The sequence below is a fragment of the Mangifera indica genome, chromosome 13, assembly GCF_011075055.1.
Source record: "Mangifera indica cultivar Alphonso chromosome 13, CATAS_Mindica_2.1, whole genome shotgun sequence".
NCBI lineage: Eukaryota > Viridiplantae > Streptophyta > Magnoliopsida > Sapindales > Anacardiaceae > Mangifera > Mangifera indica.
Window position 1 is genome coordinate 2,583,377 of NC_058149.1, and position 13,496 is coordinate 2,596,872.

The 13,496-nt window shown below is 32.2% G+C and overlaps 2 protein-coding genes across 2 annotated transcripts; one reads left to right on the forward strand and one right to left on the reverse strand.

Annotated features, from left to right (window-relative positions):
• Positions 1 to 1,262: 1,262 nt before the first annotated feature.
• LOC123195169 (probable receptor-like serine/threonine-protein kinase At5g57670) lies at positions 1,263 to 4,494 on the forward strand. The gene is made up of 10 exons (XM_044608801.1): positions 1,263 to 1,426; positions 1,542 to 1,660; positions 2,138 to 2,259; positions 2,363 to 2,484; positions 2,573 to 2,980; positions 3,062 to 3,316; positions 3,407 to 3,564; positions 3,658 to 3,873; positions 3,960 to 4,109; positions 4,260 to 4,494. The coding sequence occupies exons 1-10, from the start codon at positions 1,282 to 1,284 to the stop codon at positions 4,410 to 4,412; spliced, it is 1,848 nt and encodes a 615-aa protein (XP_044464736.1). The 5' UTR covers positions 1,263 to 1,281; the 3' UTR covers positions 4,413 to 4,494.
• A 6,465-nt stretch (positions 4,495 to 10,959) lies between these two features.
• LOC123195294 (zinc finger protein CONSTANS-LIKE 5) lies at positions 10,960 to 12,582 on the reverse strand. The gene is made up of 2 exons (XM_044608966.1): positions 11,726 to 12,582; positions 10,960 to 11,630 (listed from the first exon to the last, which is right to left on the reverse strand). Exons 1-2 carry the CDS (start codon positions 12,440 to 12,442, stop codon positions 11,262 to 11,264), a joined length of 1,086 nt encoding a protein of 361 aa, XP_044464901.1. The 5' UTR covers positions 12,443 to 12,582; the 3' UTR covers positions 10,960 to 11,261.
• Between the last annotated feature and the right edge of the window lie 914 nt (positions 12,583 to 13,496).

Genomic DNA, 13,496 nt, shown 5'->3' on the forward strand with positions numbered 1-13,496 from the left:
TATTAAAATGACGTCGTTCTAATACATATTAGTCCAAACGATGTCGTTTTATATCAAAATTTTTAATTGAAAAATTTGATGAGTAGCTTGAACTCATATAGGGTTGGCTCGTTCAAACCTTGTCCAAGAGTCTATTAATCGCCTTGCAAAAACATTCTTACTACAGCTAATAAACTGATAAAAACTTGGGTGTCACTTTCAGTTTCTCATCCTTACCACTTAGGCCAAACCTTGTGAACCAAGCATGCATTTTGTATACAGGAATTTAAGTTATTATTCAAAATCCAAGTTGCTTTTAGACTTTTGCAAATATTCTTTAAATAATAAAATTATATATACTTAATTTCACGTATATAATTAAATATTTAGATAATATGTTATCATGTAATTGAATTATTTTAAATTAAAGATAAAATAATACTTAATCAAATAATGATACATCATATAAGTATTAATTTGGTACTCAAAATTAGATGAATATGATATTTTTCTTCTTCAAATAATTGGTAAACTCATAAGAATTGAGGTGTTAATTAAGATATTACTGGATATTAATTGCTTAAACTGAACCTCAGGAGTCAAGAAAAAATTCACGCTGAATATGAGCAAGCAATATTTTATTATCATTATTGTTATTGCATGAATATATCTCTTTGTTTTATCCATGATTGAAAAACTATAAAACAGTTAGTGTTATCTGAAAGTTTCATTCTTCAAAAGGGGAGAGGCCTCTTTTTGAGTGCTTCCTACCAAACTCTACAAAGAAGTGCTTTTTTTTTCAAATAATTTCTTCTATAGCAAGACAAATCAAATGCATGGCTCACCACCTTTGCTTCTTCCCCAAAGCAACCAACCATAACTCTTAAATTCTAGTACAAAATTTCAAAAGAGAGGGACATAAATATACATAAAAATAGATAGATTGATCACTTGTAAATCAGTAATAAACAATGTTAAAGTACACATAATTTTGAGTATACAATTAAGTATCATATAATATGATATCATATGATTACGTGTTATTTTATTTTTGATTTAAAATCACTCAATCACATAATAACATATTATCTGAATACTCATTTTTACAATCAAAATTGTATTGGCATAGTTTTATTGATCAATAATTACTTCCATTTTCATTTGCTTCTTCAACAAGAATATTTAAATGAAAGCTATAGCTGAAGTGGCCTCGCTCTCCTACTTACCACAATCATGTTGTTTCTTCTCTCTATATATTCTTAATACATTGAATTTCTTTTCAGTCATACTTAAATTCAAACAATGTTTCCTTCAAGTACTTCTTCTTCTTCAAAAATTATTCTTGTAGGGATTTCTTTAGACCCAGATGAAAGTAAAGGGCTTCTCTCTTGGGCAATCAGAGTTCTAGCTCATCCGAATGACAACATTGTCACCATTCATGTTCTTGGTTAGTGTTCATGTTAATTTGGTCAGTGGTTAATTTAAGTCATAAAATAAATCCAATTTTACTTGCTTTTCAACTTTGTAATGTCTTGTGCTTTTGCACTGTTTGTTAATAACAGTTGGTGAAGAATCAAAGAAGCGTGGATCGATATCCAAAAGGCAACACCAGATTCGTCAAGCTAAAGCCTATGTCATATCTGTTCTGGGAGAATTTGCCAGCACCTGCCAGTCCAAACAGGTGTGTCTGTATATGTGTGTGTGTGTATAAAAATTCTCTTTGGAATGAGAAGTTTTCTTGTATCAAAAACTGTTGGATTGTCCCACACTGGTTACAAAATAGCTCAGGTGAAAACCTTTGAGCTAACTTTTCAGGGTGGGAAGGACTCGATAGCACTTAACAGTAATGTCAAAGTTCGGTCATAAAATCTCTACCTAAAACTTTACTGAAGCGATTAATTGACATGAAGGTTCCATTAGTATCCTATTGATAGTCTATTGTTATTTCGAATGGTTGGTTGTGAGAAATGTTGAACCGATAGCCCGCATCAATTGGAAAAGGGGCTAAGTACGAGGGAAAACCTCACCACTGAAGTTCTTTTCGGAATGGGAGAGCCCAATAGCAGCTAACAAAAACTTACCGGATTTTTAAAAAAGCCTCTGGATATCTTATTATATATCATTGAAAATATTCATGTATTAGTCGCAACTTTATCAGATAAATTTGGAGGCTAAAGTGGGGTTAAGCTCTAGTGTTGGAAGAGGTCTAATTGATGAAGCAGAATTAATTTCAGCTGATATTCTTCTGCTTCACGGCTCAAGAAGCAGTTCATCAAATAAGTAAGAAACTAACCTCTCTGCAAATTAAGTTCTTAATTCTTCAAGATGGCCTATCATAATTTACTCTTTCTCTTTTTTTTTTTTTTTTTCTAAATTTTACAAGACTTTCACGCCAAATTACAAGGTATTGTTTTGAGAATGCCCCGGAAGGCTGCACAATTGTGTCAGTTGGGAAATGTATCCAACAACAGAAAAATTTAACCCTGGATTCTGCAAATTCTGCAGGTTTGTTTATTTCCAAACTACATTGATTGATAGAATATGAATAAATAATTACAATTTGAAAGGCTCTAATCTTTAATCTCCAATCCAGAAACTCATCAATTGGACTCAAAGTGGTTGAGCAAGAATAGTAATAGTGGCAAGGCTACCTCCCTTGGTAAAAACCACATTGTCCTGGAGAAAACAAGGAGCAAATACCCTTCACCAAGGACGGTTTTCGATCAACTGGAAGAAGAATCAAACAGCACAGAAGACGGTCTATTTAGTGTTGAGGACTCAAGCATCATCAGCCAGTCTCCCCCTCAGCAGACTCCCAAGTTCAAAGGCCATTTCAACAAAAGCAAGAGATCAATGTCCCCTTACAGACTCATCACTTCATTTTTGAGTCCACCTTTAAGAAAAAGAAATGCAAGCTTTTCCAACAAGGAAAAGCATCAGCCTTTGTTGAAGTGTTTCAGCTACAAGGAGATCTCGAACGCTACCAACAACTTCCACTCAGGTAATTAAAAACCAAGTCATTTTAGTGATACTGACACAGTTTCATGTAGACTGTATCTGAAGACCTTGTCTGATTTATCAGATAATTTGGTCGGCCGAGGTGGGTATTCGGAAGTATACAAAGGCATTCTTTCTGATGGAAGAACCATTGCAGTGAAGAGGTTGGCAAAGGACAACAAAAATGCAAACAAAGAGAAAGAATTTCTCATGGAACTGGGCATAATTGGGCATGTATGCCATCCCAATACTGCAACTTTAGTTGGTTGCTGCATCAAAAATGGACTCTATCTCATATTCAACTTCTCCCAGAATGGCAATCTGGAATCTGCTTTACATGGTAATAAGAAAAAAAAAAACAGTTGTTAAATATTATATCCAATACATTTTCAAATATTAAAGCTGATTCTGAATATAACATAATCTTCAGGAAAAAGAACACAGTCCCTGGATTGGCCTGTGAGATACAAGATTGCCCTGGGAGTTGCCAGGGGTCTACATTATCTTCACAAATGCTGTAAGCACAGAATTATTCACCGTGACATAAAGGCTTCGAATGTCCTTCTTGGACCAGATTATGAGCCTCAGGTGATCAATAAAACTACTTGTTGCAATCAGCGAGCGAAATTATGCTAACTGCAGAGAATTATGAATGTAACAAGGACTTGTTTATGTCTTCAGATTACTGATTTTGGACTTGCAAAATGGCTTCCGAATAAATGGACTCATCATGCTGTGATTCCAATTGAAGGGACATTTGGGTACTTGGCCCCGGAATACTTTATGCACGGAATTGTTGATGAGAAAACTGATGTTTTCGCCTTTGGGGTTCTTCTTCTGGAGATCATTACAGGGCGAAAACCTGTTGATTCATTGCAGCAAAATCTTCTTCTATGGGTATGCAAACTTCCAGTTTTGTGATCTTTTACTGAACCAACTTTCAATTTCAGGTCATTTAGATACTCAAATGATAATACATGCAGGCAAAGCCCTTCATGGAATCCGGAAACATCACAAAACTTGTTGATCCGAGCCTGGAAAATAAATATGATTCGGATCAAATGCACAGACTAGTGCTAGCTTCTGCCTATTGCGTGCGACAATCCTCAGCCTGGCGCCCATCAATGAGCGAGGTATGATTCCTGAAATGAAAATTTTAAGATGCAAACATTCATGTTTTATAAATTAATCAGAAATCCACATCAGAGAAAAGTAATACTACATGCATAGTTGTATAATTGTTTGTAAGCACAGTTTTATTCCACCAATTTATGTATCTGCAGGTGTTGGAGTTACTCACAAATGGACATGGCTCTGAAGCTGCAATGACCTGGAGGATGCCAAAGCTTACTTCTGATTCGGATGAGTTGAATGATTTCTCCATGCTTTTTGGATATCAAGTGCCAACTGATATAGATTTGGAGGCGTTCCTATAGGGGAAATTTTTTAAAAAAACACTTGGAAGTATCTAACTATCATTTTTTCAGTTGAAATCATGAAACTTTGTTTTTCCTATCGAAGTGACTAAACTCTTAAATTTTCTTATTGAATTAACTAAACTTTCTAATTTTCTTATAAAAATGACTAAAATTTTAGTATTTACTATTGAATTTACTGAACAAATATAATTATAATTGTTTATTTTGTTTTAGAAATAAGGTGATTAGTTGGTCCTTTCAATAGTAAATACTAAAAGTTTGATTCTTTAAAAAAAAATCAGCATGTTTGTTTCCTTCAATAGGAAATTTTGAACATTGAATCCTTTCGATAGAAAAAGAAAAAAAGAACAAATTTTGATCTCTTCCATCCAAAAAATGTGATATTTCGATGCCTTGTTATCTTTCTTTTTTTTTTTCCCCCCTCTTATAATCAGCAAGAATTCTGCTGATGAATTAAAATGATTTAGGTGACTGAGTAGAAGATCCAGCAGAACCTAGCTTTCTTTCAATGTAACTTTGAAAAGGGATTACTATACTAATCCATCATAAAAAATGGGAAATTTAGATAATTATTCCTAATCAGATATAATCTTACTTAGTAAATAGCTAGATTCACCCATTGTAAAGCCCTGGTAGAATATACTGAAAACCTGGACCTGAGGCAATTAACATTGAGCCATTGCCTATAGGGGATGGCCCATGTAAATTTAAGGCAATCAATAGGGATAGGACTGGATTTGATTTGGTTAAGATCCGTTTAAGTCCTTAAAGAAAACTAACTTGATATCAACTTAAGATGAATGAATCGAGGCTTAAGCTAACTCGGATTGATCCCCGCCCTGCTAATCACATATCTTTAGAATCCTAGACTCAATCAATCATGTTAGTAAAATTTAAATTTAGAGAAAAAAATCTTAATAAGAAAATACGAATTTTGTTTTTTTCTAACCATAATTTTATGCTTAAAATTCCCAAATTAAAAAATGTATGCATGCCACTCATTCTATGTATGTAGTTTGCTTCTTAATATTGGCTCCGAGTTCCCATCCATTTAAAAGAACAAGAAGAAATTATTTAACTATGAGATCTTCTCATCAATTTCAAACCATTCATAATTCTTAAAAATAAAAAGAATGACTAGTTCAATGCTATCATTTTGCATTATAAAAAAAAAAAAAAAACGGATCTTACATTATGAATAAAACTTATACATAAATAATATATATAATTTTATACATAAATAATAATATATCATTATATGATTGAATGTTATTTTATTTTTAATTTAAATTTATTTAATTACAAAATAATATATTGTTATTTATATATAAAATTGTATATATAATACTATTCCTTTTATAATACCTTTTAAAACGTGATAAAATTCTAAAATTTTAATAGGTTCAAACCAATATTTTAAAAATCTTATTGGTTAAATCAAGTTTGCCCTAAAATTGGTTTAGGCTATTGAACTCAAGTGAATGAAAGACAAACCATCAAAACCATCACAATTTGTGGTTTGACTATTGGGTTGCCTTGGTGGGTTACCTTCATCATATGTTAACATCAATATAAAAAATTTGATAAATTTGTCCCATTTGTTTAATTTTCAAATTAATTCAATTTTGATAAAATATAATCAATTTATCCTTTGACATAAAAATATATCATTTAAATATTTAATTATATAATCATTTAAATATTTAATTAATGATAAAATATTTATCATTTATTTTATTTATATTTATTTATTTGGTACAACAAAAATAATCAATTTCAGCCCTTCAGAATCACACGGTGGGCAAGCGTATTTCGTGAGTACAACAACTTGACCTTTCAAAAAAGGGAGAAGGACTATTTCCCACCCAACTTTTGATGCGTTCTTAAAATACCACCCACGGCAGATGAAAATCCACTTTTCTTACCCATGAGCCGTTAATATAGATGATATATGTTTGCATAAAGATAAAATGTCTATTTTACCCTTATTAGATGAAATGACAAAAATACCCCTCCATTTAATCTGCCAAATTCGTCCCAAAATTTACGTGAGGATTTTACCATTCACCCCCCTTAGATTTTAGAAACTAAAATTTCACCTTACCTAAAGTTTTTAAATTTTGAAAACTAACATTTTCACCCCCAAACCTAGGGTTTCCATATTTTTCAAAATGCAGCCGCCCCCCATAACTTTCAAAACTAGCAGTTTCACCTCCATTCTTCAACTTCATCTCCCGACGTCGTCACCGGCCTCCTCCTTCTCTTGGTGCGACGACGGTGATGCGATGAAGAGATCTTCATCTCCTCATCACATAGTGCGACGAAGAGACAGAGATCTCTTAGTGCGACGAAGAGACAGAGATCTCTTAGTGCGACGAAGAGGTCTCTCTTCGTCACTCCACCGAAACGACGAAGGACAAAGCTTCGCTGTCCTTTGTCGCTCGTCGCGTTGTCCCAAACTTTGAGGATGGGTTAGTTATTAATTTTTAAAACCTTGAGGGGGGAAACAGTACAATTTTAAATGTTTTAAGGTTTTAAAAGTAAAATGACGATTTTGCCCCTGTCTCTAACTGAAAAATTGGATGGCAATTTGGTCATGGGTGGGAAAAGTGGATTTTCATCTGTCGTGGATAGTATTTTAAGAACGTAACAAAAGTTGGGTGGGAAATAGTCATTCTCCCTTCAAAACAAGGTGAAGGGGCACGGCAAGGCAACCAAGTAACTATCACAGGTAACATTACTTCTCTCAGTACCAACTTGCAAAATAGAGGGAGTTGACCGGTTGACCATGTAAAAAGTGTGGATAGTGGGCTGTTGAAAGATAGTGGACAGGAGAGAGATGAGAAAGTGGACGTGGACCACTTTGAGTCAGCCATGGTGCGTGGGTGACAGGCTGAGCCCACGACTAGATGGAGTAGGCCGGCTCTCACGTGAAGGGGATATGGCCTGGGCCCACTTTGTCCTCTTCAGTGGAGCCCACCTTTGACAGCTACTTCACAATCACATGAAATGCAAACCGACACCTACGTTTTTCTCACGTCTCTTTCTCTCTTCTTTTTTTTTTAAATTAAATTTTAATTCATAATTCTAATTAAATTCGTTTAATTTGAGGAAAATAAATAAAATAATTTCATTTTAAAAGTATTCTGTGATTTTTAAATTTTTTTATGATAAGTTATAAACAAATAAATAAATTCAGCCCTTTTTAGTCGAAACCAATTGAAAATAAGAAAAAATTAATAGTGAAATTTTTGTCACTAACCCAAGAACACAATAATACTAACTTAGCCGCAAAAAAAATTTGTTCATATGATGTCCGATTAACTACACAAATTCGTGCACTTAGAAATTAAAAAGTCTTAATAATTCAAACAAATTTGATGTGTCTTTGTTAATGTAGAACTTATTTTAAATTTAATTAATTATGGATTTGATAAAACTATTCTTGTTTCTTATATATTTTTAAAATAACAATAATTTTAATTGTGATTTTCATATATACATTGAAAAATAGGATGCAGTATCTTTTTGTAATAATTTATTGGATTATCCTATCCCTAATCTATATTTTATATATAAAATATATAGGGTAATTAACAAAATTGATTACAATATATCCAGATTTTATTAAATCAAAATAAGGAAAAAGCATTATTTCCCACCCAAGTTTTAGTTGAAATTCAAATCACACTCGCAACAATTGAAAAACTCAAATTCCCACCCATAATCCAACTTCTGTTAACTTTTTCGATTAAAAGAATAAAATAATCATTTTATTGTATATATTAAAAATATAAAATTTGTTACCTTCCCCCCAAGTTTAGAAACTAATATTTTATCCTTGCCTAAAATTTTTAAACTTTAAAAAGTAACATTTTTACCCCCAAATCTAGGGTTTTCATATTTTTTAAATTGTATTAACCCTCCAAAACTTTTAAAAATAGTAGTTTTACCCCTACTTTTCAACTTTGAAAATTTTTCACACTGTACGACGAAGAGATAAAGATCTCTACCTTAAACCACCTACCGTCACACTAAAAGAAGGAGGAGGTCGAAGACAAAATCGGAAGGGATGCCGAAAATTGAAGTTGAAGAGTGGAGTGAAACTGCTATTTTTGAAAGTTCTAAAGGGCAACTACAATTTGAAAAATATAAAAACCCTAAGTTTGGGGGTGAAAATATTACTTTTTAAAGTTTGAAAATTTTAGGCAAGGGTGAGATGTTAGTTTCTAAAACCTAAGGGGAAAAAATAACAAATTTTATATCTTTTTAATATAAACAGTAAAATAATCATTTTATCTTTACTTCTAATAGAAAAAAATTAATAAAAGTTGGCTCATGAATGGGAATTTGGGTTTTTCAATTGTCGTAGGTGTGATTTTGAATTTCAGCTAAGACTTGAGTGGGAAATAGCCTGTTTCAGATAACTACGCAAAATCTTTTTCTGAAAATTCTTGTTTTGAATTAATTTTGATATTTTGAATCTCTTCTAAACCAATAGTTTGATTTTCTGGATAACTACTTGGCTCACCACCTTGTAAACCCTCATCTGCTTGTTAAGCCTCATAACTATCATCATTAACTGTAGTTGTTTCAAAAACTATAACATATTTTTTGAAGAGATTAGATAGACTGTTAAAAACTTTAACGTCTTCATCATTCGAAATTTCAACCGAGATGTCATTGTCAAGATGCTTTGGTTTTATGTTTACTTGAATGTTAAATATTTTTTTATCTATATTACATTTGTCGCTCACCATTTGGATTAGTTTCTCGAATGTCATGTGCTTTGGAATTTTAATCAATTTTTTGTTACTTCAAACATATTTTATTACATTTTCACCTCTTTCTATTCATTTCCCTCATCTAATTGAAGCATATCCATTCATTTAGATTAATCCTACAATAAAATATATAATCAACATAAATAATATGAGTAAAAATACTATTTACAGATTTTTATTGTATAATTATATCTATTTCATAATTCAATTATATATTGTAACTATTAATATACTTTGATTAATATGATACTAATTTGAAAAAATATCACTTTACCCTTATATTGTAAAATATTATTTTATCCCAAATATCATCTAATGTATCTCTAACACCTTCTTCATTGTAAAATATCATTTTACCCTCAAATATTATTTAATCTAACCTCTAACACCATTTATTGTAAAATATCATTTCACCCCATACAACTATAATATTTACAAAATAGCCCATATAATTTTTATTTATTTACTTTTTACACAAAATTATAATTTATTATATAAAACATCATATATAATTGCATTATTAATAAAATGATAACGATTGAAATTATAACAGGTATAAATACATTGATATCACGAACTTTTTTCTTCTCACTCGAAATCCCCAACACGAACTTCTTTTCTCTTTCCAAAAATTTCTCTCAGATATGTTAAAAATAATGAAAGAGATATGGTTTATATAAAAATAAAGGAAAGATTGTTTTGATTGTTTTGATTTTTTTTTTTTTGGTATTTTTGTTTAAATCCCTTGAAATAAGGGTATTTTGTTTAAACCCCAAAATTTGGTAAATTTGTTTATTACCCTTAAAAAAGGGTAATTTAATTAATTTCCCAATAAAAGGAATAAAAGAAAGGTAGTTTTGATATTTTATAGGATATTTAAGGTATTTTCATTTAAATCCTTTAAAGTATGAGTATATTCGTTTAAACCTCAAAACTAGGGGTCAATTTTTTATTACCCCAAAAAAAGGGTAATTATTTTAATTTCCCTAAAAATTCATAACATAATTAAGACTTTCTAAAAGTCTTTGTAACTGATTCTTGTTAGTTATTTGATCAGGAAATCTATTACCACATTCTATTGATCTTTTGATAAGTATATTATATATTTGATGATTAATAATACAAAATTATTTTTAAAAACTATTTTTAACCAGTTAATTACGCTGACCAACAGTTGAACCCTTCACCAGATCTACATACAATCCAATTTCAAAAGCATTTATGAAAATCAAATTCAAAATGATTGAATTATATTAATAATTGCAATTTGGATTTCATTAAAGTATAAATTCTAAATACAAATAATTATAATTATATGATTAGATATTTCAATTTTTAAAATTATTTAATTATATAAAAATACCCTAATTCCTGGTATAAAAATGGAATAATTGAGGAAATAATATAAATATGTGCGATTTCTTTTTTTTTACAATAAACTGGGATCAGACATATTGATTCACGAAAACAATAAATCTTCACCCTAAAAAATACAGATTAATGTAATAATAATAAATTTTTTACCAATATTAATAGGGAGTAATTTTGTGATATTCGGATTTAATTTTGAATGTAAAAAGATTATAATTTAATTCTACAGACTAAAGTCTAAAGTCAAAATGGTTTTGAAGTTTTACCTTATAATTTATAAATAATTATTAAAAAGTATTTAATAATAGTGATAATAATCACAAAAATCTCAAATTATTGGTTCGAAGTCAAATAAAACAAATCCACCAATAGAAATCGAGATATAGATCTTTGGAGAGAAGAAGAAATTTTACTGAACATAAAGAAAAGGAAGTTACAAAAAAGCCCCTCCTTAGGAAAAGTACATTGGCTTTTTGGAGATAGAGATCGTAGAGAAAGCGTAAAGATAATCAATCAATCATCATCAACGGCTAATACTCCACAGATTACCCTAATTTACACAAAAACATTTCTTACGACTAACACCAACCGTCCGATTATTCTAGTTATATGGTTAAACCTATAAGACAAGAAGTACCGGATGATGATGATAGGACTTGGAGAGTAATAATACTAACTCTTCAGCTTTTCCTCAGAACGTCGGAACGACGCCGTATTGGTTATCGGCCATGTAAGCAGCTGCCGAAACGTAGAGGTGGTCAACTTCGGATTCCACCTCCGTCCGTTTCGCAAACCGGCCTTTGATTCTTGGCCTAGTTTCGGCGTAAGCTTTACGTGAATGATACCGAATCGTCTTTTCGAATTTCCGGTTTTTTCTCTTCTCTCTGTAACGCAGAACCCGAGCTTCACGGTCAAGTCCACAGAGTTGAGTTACTTGGGTTGTACCGGTACCCGAAACCGGCACGTTCGGACCAGGTCCGGCAATGTTTCGGCCGAATGGATACGATATATCGGACATTGAATTCCCGTCCGGAACCACTCCAGTATCGGAAGACGAAACCTGAAAAAAAAAGGAAATTATAAGAACTCGTTCGTCTTTTTTCTTTGATAAATTAATGGAAAGGAGAGATTTTTCTTAGAGGGTTAATTCATTACACTTTGACTAAGAGATTGAGTTTGGTAACTGAGTGAAGTGAGTTTGGATCGGCAGAAATCGATATCGAAACAATTTTCATTGTTCATCACTTGAATCTGAGGAGTTTTCGAAGTTTGAACCGGGACGACACTATCCATACCCGCACTGTGATTCGGATACGAATTCGGGTACTCAAAATCGAGAAACGGATCCATTTCGGAGAAAAACAGATCCCCGGATTTCATTTCGTTTGTATTTTCCAAACTTAGTTTCGAACTCGGTGGCATTAACCACGCGCCACTCTCCACACCTCCTTCTTCCGGTTGTTGACACGCGCCACTGAACTCCGAATTCCGGTTTCCGTTTGGCCCCAAGAAGTTCAAACCGGAAGACTTGACAATCGAATCCGCTGAGTCGAAGAACGGCTCCACCGGGTTTCTCTCATGGCGCCTCGCCAAAGGGTTCGCCGAATGGATATCGTTATCGCACGTGACGCAGAGCGCCGCCGCGTCAGCCTTGCACGTGACGGCAGCAGGTGCCTGCTCACACACCTCGCACATCCACACACGTGCATGCTTGTTGACGCAATGAATCCTCGCGTCGCAGTTCAGGCAAAGAAACGCCGAGTCCACGCGGCAGAACACAGCCGCCGCCGCAGCTTTACAAGTGTCACAAGGCTTCGCCACCACTCCCCAGCCGCCAGAAATCCCATTAAGGTGATGTAGTTCAATTCCCATATCACAAATTTCCAAACGAAAATTTTTTTTAAGAAAAAATAAAGGCCCCCAAGAAAACACCTGGAAATTTTTCTTACGAGTTTTGGTTGTGGTGTGGACGTGTAACGTGGAGAAATGGAAGAGGGGGGGTTTTCATATGTATGGTCTAGACTAGAGGATTTTTCTTGGTTCTAAGAGAGAGGAAATCTATCTGATGACGAAGCGAGGGGGACACGTGGAAAGACGACGGCCATGTAAAAGATTTATTTGTTATTTATTTATTATTTGTTTATTTTAGGATTTTTAATAATGTTTAGGTTAAGTAGTTGTCATGTGTCTGTGCCGACGTGGGGCCTTAAATGAACGGAGGTAAAGGTGAAGTGACAGCAAGTTCTACGAAGTTTTTCGTTACACCAACCTCGAGTGCAGAAGTGGGTCGGGTATACCAAAATTGTTTAATTTTAATCAAATATAAAATTAAGGAATATTTTTTTTACTACTCTTAAGCTACTTCGATGGTTTGAGAGGGTTTAGATGGTTCAATTTATAGAAAGAAAGTGAAACAGGTTTTTTATCCAACAACATATGATTGAGACAGGGATTCGTCTGTTGGGTGACAAAAGTCGAGACAAAACCATATATATATATTTTTATATTATTAAATTTGTTTAAAGTAATTTGGTTGTATATGCGCACGAAAATCAAATTTGTCTAATTTATCTCTCTATAATCTCGTGATTATAATTAAAAGAATAGATTATAAAATAATTATGTAATCAGAAATAAATATGCTTTAAACCTTAATACATTTAATTTAAACATCTAAAAAAATTTGTTAATCATGTTAGACCATATAAATAGGATATAAAAGAGATTCCATAAAATAAAAAATAAAAAATAAAAAAGGAGTATTATTAAATAAATTGTAAAAACATATAAAAAATTTATCTTTTCCGTTAATTTTAGTTGGATGAAAGGATTTCTAAAGCTCTCATCTCGTTAAATATAAATTTCAAATTTATATTTAGTAGAAAATTTGATCTTTTTTTATTTTTAACTTATAAATAGAGTTCTA

Coding starts and splice junctions, on each gene's coding strand:
- LOC123195294 (XM_044608966.1), bottom strand. CDS start 12,442: ATGGGAATTGAACTACATCACCTTAATGGGATTTCTGGCGGCTGGGGA. Junction 11,631..11,725: donor CTCAATCTCTTAGTCAAAGT/GTAATGAATTAA, acceptor TTTTTTTTTCAG/GTTTCGTCTTCCGATACTGG.
- LOC123195169 (XM_044608801.1), top strand. CDS start 1,282: ATGTTTCCTTCAAGTACTTCTTCTTCTTCAAAAATTATTCTTGTAGGG. Junction 2,485..2,572: donor GGATTCTGCAAATTCTGCAG/GTTTGTTTATTT, acceptor TCTCCAATCCAG/AAACTCATCAATTGGACTCA. Junction 3,565..3,657: donor GACCAGATTATGAGCCTCAG/GTGATCAATAAA, acceptor TTATGTCTTCAG/ATTACTGATTTTGGACTTGC.